This window comes from Ambystoma mexicanum, chromosome 4p, assembly GCF_040938575.1.
Source record: "Ambystoma mexicanum isolate Mex_15411 chromosome 4p, UKY_AmexF1_1, whole genome shotgun sequence".
NCBI lineage: Eukaryota > Metazoa > Chordata > Amphibia > Caudata > Ambystomatidae > Ambystoma > Ambystoma mexicanum.
The window spans coordinates 712,260,870-712,287,819 of NC_090927.1; the positions used below are offsets into that span (position 1 = coordinate 712,260,870).

Here is a 26,950-nt window from a genome sequence, read left to right on the forward strand (position 1 = left end):
CTCCTTGACATTATTGGTAAAGTCTTTGACTCTCTCGCCTTAGACACCTTCCATGCCTGGTTAAAAGAAGCTGATTACATTGACCTGTTCCAGACAGGATTTGTTAAAAACGATGGAACCACGACAAACATTCTCTTGCTAAGTAGTTTAAAGGCCAAGATTCTGCAGGGCAACCCCACGATACATATGGCCTTCATTGACCTCGTCCAGGCATTTGACCAGGTCAACAAGGACCGCCTCTTGGGCAAACTGGAGAAACAGAACTACCCGGCCCACCTGCTGGGACCCATTTGAGCCCTCTATCAAGACACAACCATGATGGCAAGACTTAGCCGAGCAGGACACCTGTCAAAAGAAATCCATACGGCCAGAGGCGTCAAACAGGGGTGCACATTGGCCCCTGCCCTGTATAACGCCTACATGGCTGACTTCACTGACACCAAAAAAGAAATAAGAAGTTTCCCTCTGACAATAGGGGAGTCAATAGGGGAGTCGAAGATCTTGAGACTCCTCTATGCAGGCGATATCATCCTGCTGGATCATACTGCGGTGGGACTTCAAAGACAGTTGAACAACTTACTGAACTACTTGAAGAACAACAACCTAGAGCTGAATAAGGCAAAAACTAAACTCATGACTTTTGATAAAAGATAAAAATACAGGAAAAAGGTATGCAGTAATAAAATCGCGGCAAAAATATCACGTGTGCAAAAAATCGCGCCCGTGGTTTGCCCTGGTTCTACCCTGTTATACCATTTAAGCAGGGGTTGCGGGGGTGTCTCCCGCATCCTTTGCATGGATTGCAGTGGCAAAAGCACAGCCTTCTTACTGCAATTTTTTGTGTAAACTGCCATTTTTGCCGCAATTTTAACACATGGAACTGGGAAAAACTTAAATGGTTCATTGAAGGAGTTCAGTTGGCGAAGGTGACCTGCTTTAAATACCTAGGAGTAATGATGAACAGTAACTCACTGGAAACACTGATGCAGGACATGCTGTTTAACAAACTAAAAATACTGTTCAACCAATCGATGGCCCTAGACAGGAAATACAGCTGCTTTTCACTGATCTCGGCAATACATTTCTTCAGAAGCCATGCGACAAACCCCGAAAAAAATATGGCTGAAATTTGATGGATATTTCTGGAGGAGAGTTCTTGGTCTACCACAAACAACTCCAATGGCCCTCGCTAGGTGCAAACTGTGTCTTTCATCACTTAACATAACAAGCACCAGAAATACGCTGATGTTATACAGAAAGGTTATCGCCCATCTGAGACCAAAAATACTTGACACCATAAAAAAAAGAAATGGAAAGCGGCAAGAATCAAATGCTGACAAACTGGGCCATGGACAATAATATACTCCATGAGCACCACTGAAGAGAATCTCTTAACAAACCCAAACAAAGTGATAAAGAAGTTGATAGAAATGGATTGGATAAAGACACTAGAGACTGCTGAGACCTACAACCCGACCAAGAATTTCCGGACATTCCGAATGAAAGTTAACGAAGTCAGAGGATACCTGGGAAAATTCCCTGACAAAAGCTGGGGCAGACTATTCCAGAGGCTAAAACATACTTTTTAGAAATCCTTTGAAGGAATAAATATTGCATCAATACTATTCCGAAACATCAGTTTCTGATTAGAAATTGGAAAAGAGATCAATACCCAGATTCATTTTTAGGAGAATATCTGGTTCAAGGATAATATATGATTCCCATTGACAGTGATACACATCAGCTTGTAGTTGCCATCTTTGTGTTTATACTTCAGTCTCGCCCTGCTCTTGTTAGGAGAGATGTTAATATTCACACCTTTCTACATGACCCTAAAAATGGTCCAGTAATAAGAGGTCTCTCAATTGCGTTAATTTGTGAAGAGGATAATGTGATTATAGAGAGAGCACAAGTTCAACAAGTGTTGGGATGGCACACCAAATGTTTCTCCAGACTTCTATGCCGGATCGATATATGCCTGTGTATTTTCTTTGTCTTTCAGTATCTTACATATTTTCGTAATGGTCCCATTGAAGAAAGAGCTGTTATGATTTTTCCTAGTATGACTACAAATGATGATAATTTCTTGAACCTATATTAGCGTGTCAGGTGACATACGATGGATGCAGAAGATTATAACCAGGGGATAAATATCTATGTTGATAATTCAGGTCACCTGGGGAATAGTATGTGGTACCAGCAAATGAAAAAGGTGGTGGAGAGAGCATCTGATGAGAATTGCTATTTCTGCTCTCTCATCATCTATGCCATGAATACAGTAAAAACCTTCATTTCAAAAGAAATGTCAGCATACAATGCAAAGAGCCTCAGTCATCTAGCAGCATGTACTACTTGAGGACAGTTTCAAGAGAACTGGGCAACCTTGCGATGAAGATCAAGACAGTTGTTCCCATATCAGGATGATTATATCAAGACAACATAAATGGAGCAAGAGCCTGGATGGACAGACATGTTGTTCCTGTATCCTGTTGCAGGACAAGACCAGGTGATCATTGAAGAAATGAAGAGGATGAACTGCTCTGATATGACAAAAAAAACTGGAATGCCTGGATGCTGGGAACTGTCGCAGCTGTTAATCTATGGAAAAGTAAGTACAAGCAAAGGATGGGAAGATGGAATGATTTCCTGTGAAGCTCATCTTCTGAGGAAGGAAGCAGTACAAGGAGACCATTTGAGGCCTATCCTGGGGAAAGCAGTTTTGAAAGAAGCCTGACCTGGCAGTGAAAATGTGGGAGACGAACGTCCACACTGGAAAGAAAGAATCCATTGATGGATAATCGAGGTCGGGTGATAGACGTCCCAGACAAGGCCCAGGACATAGAACACAGGGAGACAGAGAATCATTTCAAATGATGTGTTAGACAAAGCTAAATACAAAAAACAAGTGCATCACGTAGCTAAGTGGCAAAATGTCAAATTCAACATGAAACAGCTATTTGTTGATCTCCTGGAACCGAAGGTTAACGAATGGTCTGTTCAAAATGTTTTGGGAAGTTTTCCCTCTAATGCAGAGGCATATAATATATAGCCAGCCATTCGATCAGATGTGTAGTGATGTGCGAGAGAAATAAGGCACAGAGCTTTGAACGAAGAATGTATTTTACAGAGATTGTCTAAATTGACAAATGAGCCCCATTAGGAATTTGCTGGTGCGGTAATAATGTGTCCCAGTTTGCCGTTGGGGTGGCCGGAATTGCCTCCAGCCAAGAGCTGGAGGTAATTCCACAACCCCACCAACAAAAATAGACAGTATTACCGCCACCATTATTACCAGCAAATCCCCCCATGGAGTCCAATAGGACTTCGTGGAATGGGGATTTACCACCCTTACCAGCATTTGTAATCTGGTGGTAATTCTGCCAGACCAAGTGTCAGTAACAGTCTTACAGGTTGCTGGTATTCTGGCACTAATACCGCCAGGATACCGGCAACCTTGTAATGAGGTCCATTAACTCATGAATGCAGTAATCATAACAAATCGTTCATATTGTGATTTCCATGCTAGATTAAATGTTGGTTCACACATGTAGGCCAGAATAACTGTTTCATATATTTTGTAGAATGTGTGTAAAATACTGTACATCAACATTAACTGTTTCAGGTTGATGAGATTTCAAAACCATTCCATAAAGATGCATAATTGTGATATCGTGTGGGAGTCTTTATTTGTGTTATGCGGTGACCAAAATAATATATTGTATGCTACCATAATTCAATGCTAAATCTGATAATGCTAAATTGAAGGTCCTATAGATACAAAGTCAAAGTGACAAAGTCGGAGCGACTTAGCAATCTAAATCAATTGCTCTACACTGAGACTTGATACGGTTACAGGGTTTGAGGGTTACAGGATTGCTAGCTGGTAAGATAGCTCAGTGAGTTCAGCGCTTGTTGCTGCAATCTGTGTGTGATCTGCAGGTCTCAGGTTTGAATCCCAGCAAGGCCAACTCTGCCTTTCATCCTTCCCAGGTCGATAAATGAGTACCAACTTCGGTTGGGTGACAGTGTATGTAAAAGTATTCTACGTAAAGCGCTTTGGCCAAAGCGCTATATAAATATCACATCATTGTCATTGTATGGAGAGATTCAGGTGATGCCATGCGCCAGGAACTCAGTGTGAGCAGATGTGCCTCTCGCACAGAGGTGGAGTGCTGTGAGGAGCTTCCCCAGGAACAAAATTGGAGATGATGGGCAGATCTAGGTGGTTGCTGGCAATGGTCAATGAGAGTGAATTGGGACAGCCTGGGCCTGTAGAGCCTTCACCTGTCCTGGCTCTGCTGCTTGAGGCAGCTGTGGTGCAGGCTGATGGGCTGCCTGAGGCGGGGGCTGCTGCTGGGCCAATTGTTCCTGGATGAAAAATCGGCATCACTTGGACATTTAAAGTGAAATAAAATGTTCCTTTCATGCAGCTTTAAAACTGAGACAGTATTTGAATGGTGGTTGATGAGATGCCCCACTCCCTCATTCATAGCTTGTGACTTGTCACCTGCAGTGCTATGGCAAATGTGCCTTATTTGCCCCTCCTGTTTGTTAACCACGTTTACTCTTATAAATAGCACCTGCTCTGGCCAAGTGGTATGTTAGGAGCAAAAAGTGACACTTTGCAGTATTATTTGTACAGGTTTTTAATTTATTTTTATTCGACATACAGTTAATTACACACTTTATTGCCAGTCACATCACAATCATCCTCCATACCTTATACTTCTGACACTTTTTAAAAAAAAAACATGTGCAAGTATTTTACCAACGCGTATAACCACCTGACATTTCAAACCGTGTGTAGTGCCTCCCACCATGCCTCAGCACCTCATTCAAATGTGGAGAACAGATGATTGTACAGTGCACGGTTCTCAATCATCGTAATTCCGGACATAACAGAACCAAGTGTAGCAAGGATTGTACATCTCCATCGCATAGTCTACACTTTATATTCTCTGTATCTATTCTATATCCACATAGCGTTGTCCTATTCTGTAGAATGTTTGATCGAAATCATAAGAGCACATTTCGGTGCCTAGGACTCGGAAATGTTGTCAAGTAAGTCGGCGTCACGTTGAGGGAAGGAGCCATTAGTGTTTTTGAAAGTCTGAAAATAATTGCATTCAATTCCACTGCCTAATCCCGACGGTATTAACAAATGTTCTACAGATGTAAAGTGCAGGTTTTTGGGGGACATTTGCAGGACAATTTGCCAGGACGTAAAGGTAAGGTGTAAAACATTTAACGAGAGTGAACTCCGGTGAGAATGAAGTGGTCGTTGGTGAAACTAGTTGATATGAAAATAAATCATGACAAAAGAGCTAGTACACACCAGAAGTGTCATTTACAAGAAATCAAAAAGAGGAAAGGTCACTGAAGAAACGCCCACCTCTGCTGGCAAGGGGTGCTGAGGAAGAGCCGGGATCTGGGGAGAACAGGTAGTGGTGGGTGGAACCATGTCACCGAAGAAACCTCGGACTTTGCTGGCAAGAATCTCTGCAGTTGAGGAAGATGGAACGCAGTGTAACAGCTGGCCTGGAGTGTAGCCACATTCCTGCCTCCAGATGACAGACATATAGCCCGAAACACGTAGAGCCTTTCAGAATATATTATTGACCGTCCTCGTCTGTCTATAAAGTGGCACATTCCGAATCTTGAATTACTTCCCAGCCACACACATTGAATGTGAGGCGGATATTCTAGAGTTATGTACACACGTGGGTTTGGATTGTTTTTAATTTTCCTACTGACCTTATTTAATGCCTTCCTATCAACACATTCTTTTTGCTCTGCCAGACATGGAAAATTAACTCTGTGGATGATGTTTGAAAAAAGTGCTTAGACAGTACAAACACCGAAGAACATGTGGCAGAAGGATGGCTACCGGTACGTCTTCAAAACCGAATTTGTCATGCCATCCTTGTTTTTGCAACACTACAGCTGCCTTGAGCTCCAGCGTGTGCACCATTTTCAAATCAACATCGCAAGAGAAGGGCCAGACGTGTGCTAACAATCAGCCTACAACTGAATGATTAAGGTAAACGTGAATAGGTTCCAATATTCCATAAACACTGGGCACACTTCCCATCTGGCCTGATCTTGGGCCGTAGAGACAGTCTATGTACCACTATCTTGTATCTAAGAAAGATATATTTAATTAAGTATAATTTTTCTGGTCTTGCCTCCTTTCTTAAAGGGACCATTGTTGACATCACCCTGCATTACAATTCCAGAGTTATCCTCTTTGCCTATCGTCTGATAACCACTCTTCCTAGTTAATGTTTTTGAATTGCATGGGTGGGTTCCTATGGGTTCGTTCACAGCCATTGGTCTGGGGCAGAAGTATGTTTTGAATCGACGTTGCATATAATATGATATGCTATATTGCACACATAACGTGCCTGTACACAAGTGTTTTCTAGGCGCGACAAGACAAGGAGGGTGAAACATAGGGAGGACAACACAACAATCTTACTAAGCCCTCTGTCATTCAGATGGCGCAAGTGCAGGGAAGTGGAAGGTGAGAAGTGCAGAGGAGGGCGGGGGTGGGAGAAGTGCAGGTAACTTAAACGTGCAGCCAACAGGTGGCTCATAAGTGCAGAGAGAAGGGACTGTAGGGTTGCAGACACAGACCACAAGTGCTAGGGCAGCCGGGAGGTAGTGCAAAGTGCAACTGGACATGCAGGATCCCGGGCCCAAGTTCAGAGGGTAGCCACCTGACCAGTGCGTGGAGCAGTCGGGACATCAGCAGGGGAGGGGAAGAGAGAAAGCGGAAGCGAAGAGGAAGGTCTTGAATTGCTTCCGGAACCGGAGGTGGTTCTGCTCAAGTTTGAGAAAGGCAGGTAGGCTGTTCCAGAGGAAGGCCCCAGCGAAGGCAAAGATCTGCCCCCAACTCTCTGCTTGGAAAAGCGACTGACCATCAGAGAGTTGAAAGTGGATAAGCAGAGAACTTGTGTCTGGAGATGTTTAGGAAGAGAGAGTTGGAGATGCGGTCACATGCCCCAGAAAGAATTGTGGACGATGCAGAGGATTTTCAACTTCATCCTTGCCACCACTTTGAGCCAATTAAGAGATTTTAGACCTGCATAGTTATGATCCCTGAGCTTGAGTTAAAGGACAAGACTCACAGTCCTGTTCTGGATAAATTGTAAAGGTCAGAGAGTAGAGCCAGGAAGATTTAGAAAGAGGCTGTTGCAGTAGTTCAGCCTAGAGAGGACCAGAGCTCTGGAGGCAGTGAGCTTCTGGGAGAAAGTGAGGAATGGAAGAATACCTCTGAGGAGGTGCAGCTGATAGTTTGACTTCTTAGAGACATCAGAGATGTGAGGAGAGAAGGAGAGTGTGGAGTCAAAGATGACCCTGAGGTTCTTAGCCTCACAGGTAGGAGCCGGAAAAGGACCCAGAGTGGGCGACCAGAGAGAGAGGAAAGGAGGGAGCAGGTGTTCTTATGAGGAGGATCTCAGTCTTACTGCCATGAAGGCAGAGATCTTGGCGGCACACCATTTCTGAATTGTGGTCAGACAATCTCGAATGAGAGAAGGAGAAGAGATGGGTGAGGGGAGCCTGAAGGAGAGCTGGGTGTCATCCGCATAACACTGAAAGTTGGAGCTTAAGGGAGCGATGCAGTGGGCAAGAGGTGCCAAGCATTGGTTGAAAAGCCACGGAGAACACCACAAGTGGAGAGAGAGGTAGAAGAGAGGAATTACCCCAGTTGGACCTGGGAGGGTCAGTCAGTGAGTAAGGAGGTCAGCCAGGCCAGGGCCTGATCAGTGTTATCCAGGCTATCACGGAGGCAATTGAGCAGGATGGCACTTATGAAAGGCAGAAGAAACATCGAGGAGAATGATGATCGAATGAAGGTTAGAATTAAGGTTAGAGACCAGATCTTCATGGGTGTTCAAGATAGCAGTTTCTATGCTTCTGGCAGCTCTGAAGCCAGCCTGAGACAACTAACAGATTTAGTGTGCAGATTAAGCTGATAGACGGCCAGTTTTTCCAAGAGTTTGACCAGGAAGGTAGTGATGGAGATTAGGCGATAGTTAGCCAGAGAATAAGGATCGGCAGGGGGCTTCTTTAGCAGGGTGTACACAAGGGAGTGCTTAAGGTGGGATGGAAGGTTCCAGAGGCAAACGAGAGATTGCAGAAATCGGTCAAGGCTGGAGCAAGGATGTTGATGTGGACCTTGATGGTTCTGGATGAACAGGGGAGAAAATGCATGTCCAAAATGCATTTATTAGTTGCTCCGAACTGGAGGTTGACTCCTCGGGATGGCATTTATGTGGAGCTGTGGCATGTGTAGCCTTGTTGAAAAGGCCTATTCTACACTGACAATTCAGGAAGGAGGTTATTCTCTCTTTCCCTCTCTCATTGCTGCATTCCAAATACCTATCGCAACTGCTGACATCTCCACCATGGAGAGGGAATCTACCCACATGTTTACCTAAATCCTGTCCTCTTCTTCTCCCGCATCAGCACATCATTGCCCACTCAGAACTCCCTGCTCACAATCATTCCCACCAACTGCAGCTTGCCCAGCCACAGCCACCTACAAAAAAGGGTTACGTAAGCAAGTGGCCATGTCAGGAGAAGTAACCCACATCTGTTTCAGGACAATTTGTTTTCCATTCTGATTTGTGATATTCCATGATCATATAATTGTTTCATGCATGTTTGGGACGCTGGATACATTCTTGCCATTTTTTCTAGGAACTTTCCCCGTACATTGTTTAGTGTGGCGTTTGACCGCACACCTGATGAGGTAGCAGAAGGATTCCCTGCCCTACTCTGTTCAATAACATTTGGCTCATGAGGGAGATTATCTGGTATTTAAACTGTGGGGGAGAGATGGTGACAATGTTTATATTTTTTTGGTGATGCTCTCACCTCTGTATGAAGAAATTGTTGATGATTTCTTATCACAGTTCTAGGCCATTGCAAGTAACAGCAGCCATACCTCCTCTGCTGTCACCACATTTGCCTGTGTCACTAAAAACACTACCTCTTCCCCAGCATATGTCCCCACCCTTGCAGTACCGGCAAATGAAGGTTGCTGTGGGGTACTTTTTAGCTGCATCCTCCTGTGAAGTCCACTTCCACTCCCTTATCTGCACCTCCTTCGTTGTTATCCCCACTGTCGGATACTGGTGAAGAGCTCACCAACTTCAGCCTAGGGACACTGCACAATAGAAGTTTATTATATATGTGCCAGCATGCTATAGGGGAACAGGGTTAGTATCACCACCATTATCAGTCTGAGGGTGAAAGCCAGATAAGGACCGCGGGAAACGATGGGAACCATCCTAGAGGCACTGCTGGTACAGGTATCCCCTACGGCTCCACAGAACCATCTTCAGGAGCCAGGGGAACACATGCCAGTGCTGTCAGGGCCCCGATCCTTGATATGACCCTGTGACCATGCTGAGCAGGCTTTGCATGATTGCAGGGAAGCAGGAGGCCCACGAGCATATGACACTTCGCAAAGTGAGTTAATCCATGAGATACATTTTGCTCTGGGCATACTGGGGAGCAATGTAGACTGGTTCCTCTCTTGCCAGTGTATCCTTAGGAGAGTGCGATGGCAGCATGTATTCTCCAGAGACAGAAAAGGGAGCAGTCCATTGAGTTCACAAACTCTGGCGTCACCCTCCTCTTTGATATCCTGCAGAGAATGGGGCAGATCATGACCCGGCTTGCAAGCCTGGCAGAGGCTTGCCCATCCCCCACCCTCATCCCCACCACTCGCAACTTTATCACCACTAGCCCCCAATTGGCAGGTTTTTACGAGCTGCCAGGATGACCTCTGATACACTACCTGGTTGAGCAAAGTAGGCATGCAGGCATTATATAGGCATGGTGGGACATTCCAATGTTGCTCAATAGCTGGGGTGTGCATTGTTGGGGTGAAGTGGGATATAGGTCTTGTTGGTGATAGGGGTTCAAGCCATTTTGTTTGAATAATGTTTCATTTGAATAGGGGCCCGCCTCCTCCTCCTGCCTTATGCCAGCTGCACTCTCGTATCTTCACTGCAGATCGACCAGACAGATGCCTGATTCATGGGAAAAGGTGAAAGCATTCTCAGTAGTGCATGCCATTAAAGTGGCAACATGGGATCCCCTCTTTAGCTTTGTATCTCACCACAGGCTCGTTATCGTTGACTAATTGGCTTTGGTTCCAGGTTTGTGTATTCATAAATTACGGGTTCAGCTATACAATAGTTGATTAAATTGAAAACGAGTATTTTTAGCCACTGGTGTAGTGTAATCAAATCAAAAGCATGATGATAGGAATTTCCTCATAGTACATAAGGACTGGGACAAGGAAAGCAAAATAGGAAGGCTACATTTTAATTATATCCCATGAATTTACATGAATCAAATTCATCCCTCTTTGCTCAACTCATTAGGGGGGCTGTTCTCATTGGGTGTTGACTCTAGTGTTGGATGAATTGAGTAAAAGCTAACTGCAAATATTGATGGGTCACACATAGAAATGTCTGATCACCCGCTAATAATAGGAGGTGTCTCTGGTCCCCTAAATCATTATGGAGGACTCACAGTAGAGTTCAGGTGGATTACAAAAATATGACACACTACACTGAGAAAAGCTGGGGATATGTTAGGGCTTTGTGAAAGATGGGTGTCTGCCCTTCCTGGCAGGCCATCCAAACATATGAACCTGTATTATCTAGAATAGTTGGAAAATCACGAATCATGGCAAATTCCCATGGTTCTGGTGTTAGATAAATACATTCTCTGGGCGCCAGTAGAGTCAACGCATGATACCTTTGAACAGTGATGAGTAAGTAATGGATGTTAGGGGTATGCATTCTCGGTATTATTGAAGTCCCTATTTCCAACCCTAGCATTTATTGTATGAGTGGTATTTGTGTCAAGTGTAGCTTATTGTAATTCCTTTGTATAAACTACTTATGAGACAATTTGGTGAGAACCTGTTTTTTGTCATACACATTGTTTTCTGTAAGATTTTATAAATGGACCTTGGATATTAATACACACATTAGTAATGTAGGTATCATTTATAAACCATTCTAGTTGCTCCCATGCAGACATCACTTTCCGACTCAACTGTAACGTTTTCTTATACAAAATTGCATCATGTGGGAACATGCTGTCTATTGAGACAGCAGTTGTATCCAGCTACAATTCCTTGATTAAACACACCAAAGGTTACTGACACAAGTAACCGTAAAGAACATTTATAACACCAAATGTGTAAGCAGCCTCTTCAACTATCTGCGTTGTAAAAAAAAGCTAATGAACACGTTTTCAGGAAAAACAGGCAAAGGTGAATTGGATTGTGATGTATTATCTGTCTTACCTCGTAGCCTGTAGTAAGACATGTGACTGGCTAGGATCTGTTTCTCTGATTCCCGTGGGCACACCTTGACCCCAGTTGGGAACGCAGAGGATCTTTTTGTTCTGAGCTTTGACAATTCAAACAGCCTTTTCACAGTAGACGCTCTAGACATCTTTTGGAAGGTCTCAGCATGTTGTGAACCTAAGGTAGATTCTCCCGGATGCTTGGATTCATCAGAGTATCTGGAATTGTTTATTTCTGTGCGTGAAAGAAAACACTCTGTTAAGCAATAAGACAACTACTACTAATAGCAACTATTACTAATGTGTAGATGTTTCAAGGGTTTTTGCAATTCATTGCCTCTTTCAATCCATTCAAACATAAGAATTACACAGTTAGATAGATTTTTGATCATAACAATTCTTCTTCTATCTTCCAGTGCATATCAGTTTTTTTCCTTACAGACAATTTAACTTTCTTGAGATGAACTGACATATTCTGAAGCATCGATAACATAATGGTGCATTTCCATACATAAACGTTAAATTAGCAATTTGAACGTCATCATATATCATATATCCCACAACAATGGTCAAACAAGCCGAGTCTGCAGGGTTGAGCATGTTTGCTAAACCAATGGTCAATAAACCCTCGATTGTTACATAGGGCAGTGTAGCTGACCTTCGATTGAGTGCTTACACATTGTAAATGGAGTTCAGTAGAGGTTGAGTGTGCTCTACATTTCCAGTTGGGCTGTCAGTTAGGATTTAAATGGTTTAGTTTGATCAATCAAGTATACTTTATTTCGAGATTATTCACCTCAGAAAAGTACATATGTAAATATTTTAAAAAGTATAATAGGCAATATGCATCATGCAATTCAAACATATAATCAAAAGATATTACTGTGTATAAATAAAAAACACATCCAAAAATGTAAAACATTCATCAAATTCACATCAAAACTATATATTTAGTTTACTTGAATTTTAAAGTAATGTTGGGCAATGATTGAACACTTTTAAAAATACGTTGCACACAGTTTGGCATAAAAACACCTTGCTTGTTAATCAACCCCCACCTCCTTAACAAGTAACTGCGAGGTATCCAGGAATGTAACTATGGTCTGTCACAACTGTGCCTCTTGAACAGTAGTAGGCTTTGCCAGCTGGGGCTCCCAATACATTATTGCAACTAATGCAGAACTAAATTGATGCATCTTTCCACCGTTGCATTCCCTTTGAAATGCAGACCTGAATTGATGCATATTTCCACCACTGCATTCCCTTTGACATTCAAGACCTTAATTGATGCATATTTCCACCGTTGCATTCCCTTTGAAATGCAAGACCTGAATTGATGCATATTTCCATCGTTGCATTCCCTTTGAAATGCAAGACCTTAATTGATGCATATTTCCACCGTTGCATTCCCTTTGAAATGCAAGACCTGAATTGATGCATATTTCCACCTTTGCATTCCCTTTGAAATGCAAAATCTGAAGTTATGCATATTTCCACCATATTTCCATTGCATTCCCTTTGGATAGAAAGAAACATTCTGTATTTGATTGCATGAATTTCGTGTCCCATAGTGCATATTTGATGGTTTGGAAAACCTGATTGTTGCGATGTAAGATATTGAGAGCTACAGTCCCCAAAAGTGGTCCTGCATTGCTTTCTCTTTACTTTCACTTTCCAAGTTTCGGGGTGGGATGAGAAAGATTATCATCAGGTGTAGAGTTCTGGGTGCAGCCTTTTTCAGTCCAGTGTTTATCAGTACTTAACTAGGACCACTTTGTCATTGCACTGTATTTGAATCCAGAGCCTCTTGCCTTTAACCACGGTGTTCTGCTGCATATTATTGCTGCTATCCGTTACCAGTACCAGAACCTGCCCCAGTTCCGGTACCCGTGCTCTTTACCCTGAAGGACTGTGCCCTCGGTCTGAAGCCTTGTGCTCTCTGCCCTGCCACTCTGTGCTCTCTGCCTGCAGTTACAAGGCTCATCTGCCTGCAGTTGCCGTGCTCCTCTCCTTAAAGTTCCCCAAGTCCTCCGCATGCAGGCCTTTTGCTACTTGCTTGCGACCCTTTGTTCTCTGCATGCAGAATGCTGCTTCCTGTCTGCACATTCCTTGCTTCTCGGCCTGCAGTCATTGGCTCTCTGCATGCAGTTCCTCGCTTTTGGCCCATAGTCCTTGATATCAGACCATAGTTTCGGTCCACAATTTCCTTGATTCTAGACCAGAGTTTCTGTCTATTGTTTTGTTGATACTAGTTCAGAGTTTCTGTCTGTAGTGCCCTTGTATCTAGTCCACAGTTTCCCTCATTCCAGTGTGTGGTACAGTCCACAGGTCCTTATTTTCAGTCCATAGTTCCGAGCCTATAGTTCAAGTCCAGTCCTTTGTACATTTGTTCTTAATCTGTAGTCGTAACTTCTTACAGTCTGTTTTCCGTCTTAAGTCTTTACTTGATTACCCTTCCTGTTCCTTTCATGGATATTTCTGTGAATCTTTTAGTAAGTGTTCTCGTGCTCACTTGTGCAGATGCAAGTCCGTTGTCTGAGATGGGCTGCTGCGTTTCCAATGGGCAATCTCTGTCTCTTTACTTTGTTGTGTCTCTGTACTATTCGTTGTACTCTATTTGTTAACAGTATACTTACTGGTTGTTGCTTAGGAGGCAGTCTCTTGTTTATTTTTGCTGGACCCATACAGCCAACTGTCTTGTGAGATTGTTCTTTTTGTCACACCTTAGGGTCCAAAGCTAGCAGGACATTCCTGCAGCTCCTTTCCATTAACATGCAAAGTGAGGCACTGTAATGGTAATCTGCTCAGATGGCTAGAGTTTGCCCTGCCCTTTCGGGAACCCCTGCTGCCATTCTGTGGACACTCTCAGTGGAAGCCGGACATGTTAGTCTTAGTTGTATTCCCTGCCCATTTCTATTTGCGGCCTTTGTTGCTCATCTATACTCCTACCTTGCAGTCTGGTGTCTGTATGAGGCCATACTTCATTGTCCTACATGTCACCCCTTCTTCACATTTGGGGTATCCGTGTCCCCTCAAACCTCTGACATGGCCTAGCTATGTTTGATTATCCTCCCTCCAACCTCTCCTCCCCTTGCACTTTGAATCATTTTCATGTGCAGTGCATGATAAATCACCAAATCCCAACAACAAGGAAATGCACTTTACCTTCAAGTGCCAGGTTTCACTGTTTCTCCTTTTAGTCTCTTTATCAGTTCTAGTTTTGAATTGTGCATCCAATACCCAGTTAGCAGTGTTTCTCTATTCAAGCACTTGCTCACACGGCTGCCTCCAAATTCCAGAATTAAATATTTCTCCCTGAAATGGTTGTAAGAGCTATTGCCATCAAATTCCAGCATTCTTCGATAAGTCACTACCTCAAATCACCCTCGATATTTTTTTCCAAATTCCAGCAGGCATTGTTTCTCCTTTGACTCACTTTTTAAAATGCCTCTTTGAGATTTTCCTCCATGGTCGAAGCTGCAAAATGTCTCCAGTCAATGGCCTCCTGAAACCACTCTAGAGACATTTGCTGCACCTTCCACCATGCAGTGTTTCTCCTTTGATTCATTATCTCATATGACTCTAAAAACCTATCCTTTAAGTTTAAGCATGCAGCATTTCTCTTGTGACTAACTTTCTCAAATAGTTCTAGCAACCTTTCCACCAAGTTGCAATCATTTTTTCAAATAGCTGAAGGAAGATTTGTCTCAGGCGTTTTCTCTCTTCTCTGTGGTCTTCTCCTCGGTTCGTCTGTTTCTCAATGATGGACGTCGGCAAACCTCTTCCGAGATACAGCTTTGCTCACCTCAGTCTCATCTTTTAATTTGGCCCCTTGTGTACTTTTCCCAGTCAGGATAACCTTTGGTGTTTCTGCATGGTCTGAGCATTTTGTCTTCTCCTCTGCCTTTTGCTATAGACCTGTCTCAGCAGCATCCTGTTTTGCTGCCTTCTGGGTGCATTCAGTGGCTTAGCAAGGATCCCTGCCACCCGTGTTTTCAATGGGCTGTGTGATTTCAGGGATAGGGGTTGGGGCTGAGGTGGAGGAAGACCACTTTAGAATACCATTGTACCTTTAAAAAATGTGCGCATTGGGCAGGCCTTACAGCATTGGTGCTGAATACTGAAACTTATTTCTATATAGCCAGGAGTCCATCTGGGTGCTTTGCCCACGCTAACAAGAGCAGACACTAAATCACCAGCGTGATTAAGGTAAGTTTAAAAAAAGGGTTTGTATGCATACATGTTTGAATGCATTGTAATGTGTGTGCAAGTCTCTGAATGTGCGTGCATGCGTGTATATGTTGGTGTGAATGAATATCTCAGTGTTGGCTCTGTGCAAAAGTAATGTGCGCATGTGTTTAGTATTAAAGGGGTGCAGGCTGCCTGCATCATGATAGTTATTTGATAGTAATACCAAATACGACCTTCTGAATCAATTGAAACCATAGCAACCCGACGACTTGTGCTCAATGAGATCCCGAACAATGTCACCGCTGAATATGCCTATTAATTTGCTATCAAGCAACCGCATGCCTGAAATGTAGAATATTGATCTCCTTAGATCATAAATCAACGCAAAATCTCTCCTCCCATATCACTATGCTTACACTGTACTCTACACCATCACACAATTTGAGTGCAGCTACACCCCTCAATCAATTCGGTGTAGCTGCTCACATACAAACATTACCCCATGAACACCTTATCCTTCTAATAAAATGCAGCTATACCCCATGACAAACCGGTCGAGATGCACACATAAGCGTCCTACAGGCCTAACGCAGCCAGGACCCAGTCTTGGTGTCCACCCGCCAGACAGCACACATTCTACTGATATCAATACCACCACACCTAATGATAGGATGCAGCTACCATCAGGAAATTACATCAGCTGCACACATAACTGGTGCACCCAAGCACCCTACGACACCCTACTCTCGCAACCGAGTTGGACTACGGTCCCTAGGGCGTTCAACCTACCAGCGCTTTGAGGTCATACCAATGATATATAGAGCGCTATATAAATGCCAAATAACAAATCACAAATAAGAATGCTGGCATATTTTGTCTGTGAAACATTAAAAAAAAGGGAAAATATATTGGAAATTCTGAAGTGGATTGTTACTGCAGCTTCATGAACCTGTTTTACAGTGACCATACCAGCGTAATTGACACCACCAGGCTGCAGTTTCATGAAAGTAATTTACAGTGACCATTTCAGACATGGATTATGCTCACAGCTTAATGAATGTGATATACAGTGACTGGTATTGACTTAGATTGTGGCTACAACTGCATGAAAGTAGCAGCTGGTACATTTTAGGAGAAGAGAAAGGGCACTATCCACTTGTTTCTACTCCAGGTGAAACATGTAGGAATTCATAAACAAACATACTTAAGTCATTTATCTAGCATAAAACGACTCTGCAGCTACATGGTCATTATGCTCACTATGTGTCCATGGTGTCTGAGGCTGCACTTCTATCTTCAATCTTTGGCATAGCCCGACCCTCTTCAAGGAGCTCAGCTTGGCATCCCCTCAACAAGGATTACATGGGGCTCTATACTTGATGCCAGGTTTAGGAGTATAGGATATTTGAGACCTGTTCACTCCAGTGATTGGCTCAACAGTAACATGCTAAAATGTAGGACCTTTAACACTGAGTGTGTGTGGGTGTGTGTATCATATATTAACATGTGAAGTCTCTGTTGTGCATAACAAAAGGTCAAATGATTGGAAAATATAGCATTTTATTACTATATTCAGCCACACAGCAGACAGGAGGAGAGTCAAAGTCCACAGCAGTGAACCGAAGTGCTTACCGGGGCAAGTTGGCAATATGTTGATCCAGTTCCTGGTGCAGGGAGTAATTCAGAAGGGGGTGGGCAGATTGAGGCAGCAGAATTACACAGTCTCACATGTGAAGTGTTAACATAAAGGGTTCAGCCCTGAGGATGGACTAAGTTGAAAATGCGTTGTCCAGATGAAACCTAAGTATGAAAACTGCCTCCTCTAAGGATTAATGTGTTTTTTAAAGATATTGTTGTTTTGATGTGATTGTAAAGAAGGATATATGGATTTAGGATTCACGAGGAGATTGTTGAACGTGTATTGGAAAAAACACAGACTGAATGTGTTGTGTGTGTCCGGAGGCCAGTTTGCAGCTATGCACATCACTGATTTATAAAATGTTCCATTCAAATATTTATGCTATGTGTCCTTTGCTGGCATGTCTCGTGTTTGGCTTTTAAAGGTGACTAAAAATGGGTTTTTCAATAAGTTTCTGGAGAATCCCTAGAGAAGGGATTTGAAGCCTGACAAAGTGCATAACATAAACCAAAACACTGCCCATGGACTTTTCTTTTGTGAAAAACTATTCCCAGCAGCCTGCCGTAGCACCAAGGAATACAATATTCACACATTCATAATTTTTACACTCTTTAACACTTCTAGATTTGCTTGTTTCCTTTTTGCATTTCGGGACCTGCAGGCCGGCATTTAGAATGGAAGTAGCAGCAGGACTATAATACGATGATAAAACATGACTAGGTTGGCTATACATGGCTGACGAGCAGAACACTGACAGCTCTGCTCTACTCTCCAGGAGCGTAAATGCATCGCCCTAAATAAAGAGGCAGTTCCTCATTTTGAACATGAAAATGATCTCCTTGAAATGAAGGTGACCGAGAATTTTCCAGATAATTGACAAAAGTAGCCAGTATACAAAGGGGCACATAAAATTGCAGGTTCTCCTGGAGATGCTTATAAAAATGAATGTCAGCTGGGTCTTGGTGAGAAAGCGAGAAGGCAAGCTGCTCCTGTTGCTTTTCGGCATTCTGAGAAGCCGTGGCTTTGCTCTGTTGGATTGTGAACCCGTGTTTTTGCTCCATTGGATTGTCCAGCCAGGAGGAGGAGTCTCACCTACAAGTACCCAGCTGACCCGTGGAGTTTGCAGAGTCTTGGTGAGTCTTAGGGAAACTTAGCGGAGGCCGTGGCTTACTCTGTAACGCTCGGTGCAGCGTTTTGCCTGCCCTCCTTGTACATTTGTTTGCCTAAACGGTCACGCTAAACACTATGGTTGCCTATACTGGACCTCTTACAAGACATTGTGCTAAGACACTATCGACAATAGACCCCTCTCCTTTAAACGGTAAACACTCTTTGCTGGAACCACTTCCCGCGGTCTGTGAACAATCACAACCTCGAATAAAGAGGAATCGAACTCAATACTAGACGCATGTCAAAGTGGTGCCACATTCCAGAGTGTTGGTCCATTAAAACAGCAGCGCTTAGCCCGTCAGCAACCGCTCACGTTAAACAAGGCTAGTCATGGTCATCCGCACATGGCAATATCGGCTGAGTTCAACACGGAAAACATTCTAAATGAAAGTCGGCGACGTACAGCTGAAATGGAATTGGAATGCAAGATGAAAGAGAATGCTCAAGAGCGGGGTGATGTTCCCTTTGGCACAACAACTCCTCTATCCTAAAAAGATAGAGCTATTCTTGCTAAACAAAGGTGGAAAAATAAATTTGGCCAAGATCTTAAAACTGTAGGTAAACTTCCATTAAAACCGTTGAAAGATAATCCTCGTCTGGCACGTCTATCTACGAGATTGAATCACTAATGAGTAATAATGAAAAAAGAACAGAGAATTTGACAAATTAAATACTAAAAATCTATAGGAACTCTGACAACCTCAACGCCAATCCACCCGATTTCAAATCATGTAACACATACAATGTTAACAAGAACGACAGCAGAGAATGGAACCCAACCGCCAAAAATTGAAAGCGATAACTCAGATTTATGGAATCCACAAAGGGAAGTGAGAAAAGTCCAAGTAGATATATTATCCAACAAATGTCAGTGTCCGCCTGCGAGAGGAACACATCAGGAAGCAATACCAACGACGATGTTGGACCTTCAGAATTAATTGATGGCGGCTTCAACTCATGCCCTTGTACCCTTTTTAAAAATGCAGGAGTCAGCCACAGACACAATGAAAGATCAGGCAACTCTGTTGGCATTGATACATTCCAAACAAATTCACTTAGTGGCTTTTGTGAATAAAATCCAAAGCCGCTTGGATGTTGAAGCAGAGACAACAATTGAGTTACAGACTCGACTATTTGATATCGCCAGAGTGATCGTGCCGACAAAACACAAATGACAGCAGAGATGTTGGAGATGTATGCTTCATCCCAGCGACTAAAAGACAACTTAATTATTCAAAATGATTACTTAGTTTTACAAGCTCAACAGCACGATGTGTAACAATCAACGAATACAAAGAAGAATAGAAAAGACCCTCACAACCTAAACTCAAGGAATGGAGTATTTTGCAATTTTTAATCAAACGAAACAAGATGACCCTAACAACAAAGGAAAGATCAATCCTAAACAACATAAACAGAAGCAAGCTCTGTTAAAGAAAATTAATATTAGAGAAAATGGATCAGAGACCTTTTTGAGAAATCTTACAATGCAACTGAAGACTAAAGAGAAACAAAATCAAAAGAGTGGAAATATCTGTAATGAAAAAAACAGAAAAGATGCTCACTCATCTCCAAAACTCCCCTTTGCTCATCTAAAGAGCATCCTGTCCATCAGACAACAGAAGATCAGCTACAACATGAAATATTGATAAACTTATCAGTTCATTTGGACCCACTGATGGAGGGGACCCAGATCGCAGATGACTCCTCTTTAATCATTGTAGATGAATACATAGAAGGCAATACTATTGACATGCAAATAGTCAAGCTGACGTGTGAAGAGATATCAGACTCGGAATTGGAGGATACGCTTGGAGAATGCAAAACTGTGATCGATCTAACATCAGACTGCGACTCAGATGAAGATGTGACCAGAACATATGGAATACCTCATGATGACAATGAGAGACAAAAACAGCTAGATAGGAGAGATACTCGATTGAAATGCCAACATTTATGAATCCACGATGTGATGACTCAATGAATAGTATAAACAATGAGAGTTACCACAGTCAGGACGATGACATAATTCTAAATCGTACAAATGTATTACGCCTCCTACATGTGATACCACAACTCTGCTTTTTAAGATCAAAACATACTAATTTGGTTGAGTTTCTACACGAATCAATGAAAGACAAAGTGAGAGTACAATTTAATTCACAACAAATATGGAAACAGTATTGGAAAATGACTATCTCTTATACAAATTAGGATTCTGTTATCTAAAATTTTAAGATAAAAGCTACACTGAGATGACTGACTATAAATGGCCAAAGCAAGAATGATCTAGCATGCCGCCAGATGACATTTTCCACCAAGGCAATCCAACAAAAATGAGAGAAGAGGTCCATGCAAAGTTACGGTCTCCTCATCCTAACAACAGAACTACTGTGCAGACAATGATAGAAAAATAAAATATAACTAAACATTTCATATGGAGAGACATAGAGATAGAGAATACACCTATCCGGACAAAACTGAAAAACAAATGTAACAAACATTGATAAACAACCCTGTTCTTCTCACTTTATGTTCATGGAACTCGAGAGGTACAGTTCATCTATTCCAAGCAAAGAACAACAACTTAATTAAGTAACAAATAATATGTCTGCAAGAGACGTGGATTTATGAGCAACCTGTATGTAATGGCTATCTCACGTTGATGAACCCAGCAATGTATCACTCTAAAGGGCGTCCGTTGGCCGGATTCTTAACGCTAATTAAAATAGAAGCAAGGCTAAAAGTAATCGAATCAATGAATCCCAACTCTTGGATCCAATTTGTCATCCTTGAATACTCTTCATGTTTACACTGACAATCTGGGCATAAAATTGGTGTCATGAACATATACTGGAATCCAGTCACCATTAACGATGAGACGTTTATGGATGTTGTTTTCTCAACTTTTGATGCAGCATGGGAAAAACATCCTCTTACGGAACACATTCTTTGTGGTGACCTAAATTTCCACCTGTTTGACTCCAACAATACAAAAATTCTCTTTGAGAACTTACCTGCCAGAGTCAAACTATGGTCTTGAGAAATATCTAAAAGAAATTTCACTGTGTTTGAGGGATCTATTAAAGAGAATGATGTATTAAAACCGACATGGACAAGAGGTAACTCAAATGCCATTCTGGATTATATCTACATCTCCAGAGACTTAAAAGAAAAAATACTGGCCTCTGATAATATCTACTCAGAAAACAGCGACCATCATAAAATTACTCTCACTTGGGCTTATAATTGACCTTTTTACGAAAAAATTGAAATTCTGCATCTTGAGCTAACCTCTGGTATGAAAAGACTGCATATACGTGATGTGCAGCTAGAAGGCCTAATTGAAACGTTCCATAATACTTCCCTCATAGGAAAGTTGAAAATGGACTATGAGTGGTTGTTGATGCCTTTAAAACTATGAAAAGACCATCCAAAAAACTCTAGAACAAATCATCATCACTGGCATAATAGTCAGATCGTAGAAAAGAAAAGAGAACTACAGAAGAAACTAAAAATAATTGAAAAAACAAAACTTGAAGATCAATGGAAATTGGCCAACTTTTCTGGAGGCCCATTCTGGAGACAAAGTAGTTCAACAACAATACAGAAATTGGATAAAGTCAATGAAGATGATGATAACCCAGAATTACGCAGAAAGTATGTTAAAGCGATGTCCAAGAAATATTCAAGAGACTTATGGAATCTTTCGAATTTACAATCTTGCAAACAGGACCCTCTCATTCAGGATGTTCCAGAAGTAGATTGGATTGCTTATTTCTCTGAGTTATATAAACAAAGACATGACTGCCATATAAAACATCTGTGAAGGTCAAGGTGGGATGGTCCACCCATTGGGAGCATGATGAAATTGTGGCACTCATTAAGAACCTGAATACATCAAGGGCTCCCGGACCCGACGGGGTTTGTAATGCCCAATTGAAACTCAATCCGGAAATATGGGCCAATTTCGCACTCAGATTTTCACCCTTATCTCTGAACTGAATACTATTCCATCCACATGGAAACTTGCTATACTTATCTCCATCTTGAAGCAGGGTGACAGAAAACTGCCGGCGAACTATCGCCCTATCGCCCTGCTTGATCCACTTGGAAAAGTGTTTGCGTCATTTTTGCTGCAGAGACTAATAAAGGGGCTCAATTAAACCAACGACAAGACCCAAGGCAAAGGGGCTTTGTATAGAAAATTGGAACCAACATGAATCTGATCCTATTAAACATCCTAAAACAGGAATCAATATTGAAACAGGTACCCATTTATGCAGCCTTTATTGATCTACAGTTGGCATTTGACACAGTTAATAGAGCTAAACTATGGGAGAATATAAACAAGTGGTAAAGTCCTGCAGCGATATTAGAGCCCATTAAAGAACTATATACAAACACAATAATCAAGATAAGATTGACACATGATGGAGAATTATCTTCGTAGATTCAGACATGGAACGGATTGAAACAGGGGTGCCCTCTTGCGGTGACAATGTTCAATCTATATACCTCAGAAGCAGAAAATGAGAGCTTTCTGAATGCTAATCTTCCAAAGGTGAACACGACTCCAATCCCTTACATGATGTATCTGGTGATTTTTGATAAAACCCATATGGGCCTCCAGAAAACGTTACGTAAAATGGAAGAATATGTGAAAAAGAATTACTTCTTAATCAACTAAAACAAATCGAAAACCATGACTTTGTCTTACCAAACTAAAGGAAAGACCAACTCTCGGTCCCTCTTTTTGGAGGGGACACAACTAGAAAAGATAAATACAGTGAATACTTGGGAATATGGATGAATCATTCAGCAGTAGAGAAGGAATGGGTGGAGCATCTCAAATCCAAGGCAAACTCGCTGGCGCGGCAAGGTCTTGTATTGCATAATAAATTTGGCAAATTTTCGATGAAGCCAGTCATAACCTTTTATAGACAGAAGGTGTTTGCCAGCATAACCTATTGAGCAAAACCATGTTAAATCTGGATCGCAACGTATGGCAGCAACTGGAAGGAATCTTCTGGCTGAAGATCCTAGCCTTACCAGCATAATTTCCTATGCCACGTATACGCCACGAGACAGCTATTCAATCATTACACTCAATAGTAAAGTGGAAACATCAAGACCATTTCAGAAAAACCGTCTGGGATGATTTTATGCCTGCAATGGACATACTTCGTTCACACCGTAATGCTGTTGGTGATCCGATTTTAAAGGAATGGAAAAGGGGGTGATGATAATCATGCATGATTCAGATATCAACATGAAAATGCTGAAACTGCGCCCACAACACACAAAAAAGCTTATCCAACAACTTGATTGGATTGCCACATTATCACTGAAAGATCAATATCAATTGACATTAACCTGTGACATAGACATAAGACCACTGAGTCAAATCCCCTGGTATCTCACTAAGTTCCTGGCACGTCATATACAAGACACCTTTTTCCGCATATGTCTTAATCTCTTGCCCACCAGGAAGTTTTAATAAAGTCAAAACAGCTACCATCCTCTCTGAACTACTGTCGATTCTGCAAACAAGTACAAATACCAGACATTTTATATCATATCATAATGGAATGCGAGGCTTTGACAGAAAAAAAGAAATCAATCCAGAGACATGTTACCGCAAACAGAAACCTTGTATGATGCTAAAGAAAGATGGGCACAGATTCTGTCAGGAAATAATAAAGCATTGGTTATCATGATTGTACATTTCTGGAATAACATAATGGAACTCCAAAATCACTTGCCATTAGAACAAGCTGTGTAGAAACATATAAAGAGACAGAAAGTGACTTTATCATGGAATTAATTCATTTGATTTGTTGTGGTTATATACTGTTGTAAATGAAAAGTTTGAAACAAATTATCTAATTTTATAGTAAAAATAAAAAATAAAAAATTAATGTTACATATTGCAAGATATATTTTTATTTCACTCTGTACTGCTTGGGTGGTGTTGATCTGTATTCTGATTTGCCCTCCTGGCAGGTTATGTTATGTTTAGAATTATTTATACTGTCACAACCACTATCGTAGTGGCCTGGAAAGTGCATCGGCTTCATCACGAGTTGGGCGATATTGCGGTGGTAAATCTGCTAGAATACCACCCAATGCAATTACTGTTACTGCCACTTGGTCCGGTGGTATTACCACCATATTAAAAGTGGCAGTGTAAGTCCCCATTTTCTTGGAGTCCATAGTACTCAATGGGACATTTTGGGGCAATTACTGTGGCAGTAATTGCACTGCAGTAATTGCGCCAAAAATGGATGGAAAGTTGGCAGATTTACCTCAAACTCATAGCTGGAGGTTGATCCTCTGACCTCTCCTCAAACTAGTAGTTGGGCAGTGCAGTAATACAGCAGTAAAGCAATTACATTGCATTTTTACTGCACCACCCAACTCGTGATGAGGCCCATATCTTCTCAAACTGACTGACTGGCAGTCGAAATCAAGTGTGTTTGGCTTGTGTGTGGACGGTGATCCTATTTAAGTGAATGGAAACCGATGAATTGTTGGTTGCTGGTAACACATTTTTTGAGTGTGTGAGTCTATTGATGTCTATGGAAGACAAATGGTCTGTTGGAAGGGTGAAAATGTGTCCATGAAGCGTCACACCTTCCAGTGGAGAGATCTGAAAGTGGCATATTGGGCACGGGTATCCAGACCTCGGCCTGTATTAAGAACGAAAAGGGTGTGTTGAAAAGCATGCTAATTTCATCCCAGACAACTCACCTTGCAACCATGCAAAGGTGTGTAATTTCTTTTTTTTTTGTTTATAAGATTTTATTATATTGAAAGCAAACATTACAGATCAACAATCTCAATGATAACAACAAGCATATAAATACTGTGGCTAGAAAGTATAAATGAGAATGTGATAATCAATAACTATTAAATGGTAAAATAATAAGTCAATTGAGATAGATAATGAAAGAAAAAGAGCGAGGAAAACAAATTATAAATAAATGAATACCCAAATATTCATGAAGTGAAGTGTTAAGGACAAAAACAAATTCACAGCGATTAACATAGTCAAAGTGGATCATGAAATAGATAACTGGAATAGGCATTTACATCACTCAAATAGCTAACAAATTATTGCCATTTCTTATCATGTTTAACAGAGAGCGAGGTGATTTGGCATTACATTTCTCAATTCTCTGAACATCACATATATTGTTCCACCACCCTTTTATAGAAATCTTTGTACAATCTTTCCAATTAGATGTAATTAAGAATTTAGCCAGGAGTACGAATAGGTCAAAGATAATAAACAATGTTTTAATTTTCCCAGCATTGACTGCTAAACTTCCCAATAAAATATTTGTTAAACTTAGAGGAATAGAAATTTTAAAAATGCGTTGAAGAAAGGTCCAAACTTGGTTCCAAAATGAAATTACGGGAGAACATTGAAAAAACATATGACTAAAGGATCCAGTGGTTGACCAACGGGACCAGCACAGATCATTGTTAGATATCTTGGATAGAAAGAGTTTTTTTGGTGTAATATAGGTTCTATGAGTGAAGAAATGTAATGTTTGGGTTAGATTTCCCGAAGGTGAAACACATTTAATTGTAGCTCAAATTTTAGACCACAGTTCAAAATGAAAGTGCACACCACAGTCTTCTTTCCATTGCAGTTCAGATGTCCACTTCGTATCGGGGATCTTTCTAATCTTAATATGTTATAGGGGTAAGAGTCCTTGATGGTATCACAAGTTCCCATGAAACATAGTCTAGTAGCATCAGCCACCAATTCATTCGATTCATTTCTACTTTTAGCATCAAGGCAAACATTAATACAACTGGGATATTGATTAAGGGGAACTCTTGGAAGTGAAAATATAACTTTAAATTCTTCTATTGTAAGGATATCACCTCCTATGATTATTTGATCGATAAACTTACCATATTTCTCATTCTAGGCCTTTTGAAAAATAGGTCTATTATCAATAGTTTAGTTTATTACACCAACTAAAAGGAGAAAAGGTCTTTGCCAGTTTATTAAAGGTGAAATACATCTTTTAAATGCAAGTTATTGAGACAAATTGTTTTGAAAAACCCCATTTTGGAGCCATTAAAAAGACATATAACATCTTTGATGTCAAACCGCATCACTAGAGCTTTTTCAACAACCAACTAAACAGGAGGATTTAGGATATCATCTGGGAAAAATCAGTCTTTGGCAAGCTTTAGAACAAAGGCTTTTATTTATTTATTGTGCATTTGTAAGGTGCTTATACATCAAGTAAATTGTGTTTCAAAGCGTCCACAGGCCAACAGGGTGGGAACATGGGAAAGAAAGGCAAATGTAACAATGAAAGAGAGAGGTGTTCCTACTAGGCCTTGTGAACATTCAGAGAATGCAAGTGCAGCGAGAGAGAGAGATGAGGGTGTGGGGGGTAAGTACTAGGAGTAACAGGGAGGACAGTGCAAGGGAGTAAGCTGCAAGCTTTTAAGTGACTGGCAGCGATCATATGGTGAGTGCTTGACTGCCATAAATAAGTGCATGCCTGGGATAGCACAGGCCAGTGGGAGCCTACGGCAAATGCCAGGTGTGGGCAGAGGCTGAAGGGGATTTGGGGTGTG

The 26,950-nt window shown here is 41.6% G+C and overlaps 1 protein-coding gene across 2 annotated transcripts in view; it reads right to left on the reverse strand.

The window, feature by feature from the left end:
* IMPG1 (interphotoreceptor matrix proteoglycan 1) overlaps positions 1-26,950 on the reverse strand; it is a 1,923,199-nt gene that overhangs the window by 1,656,543 nt on the left and 239,706 nt on the right. For both annotated transcript variants that reach the window (XM_069606284.1, XM_069606285.1), the window contains exon 2: positions 11,339-11,575. In XM_069606284.1, coding sequence (XP_069462385.1) covers positions 11,339-11,575 — 237 coding nt within the window. The remainder of the gene's footprint in view (positions 1-11,338; positions 11,576-26,950) is intronic.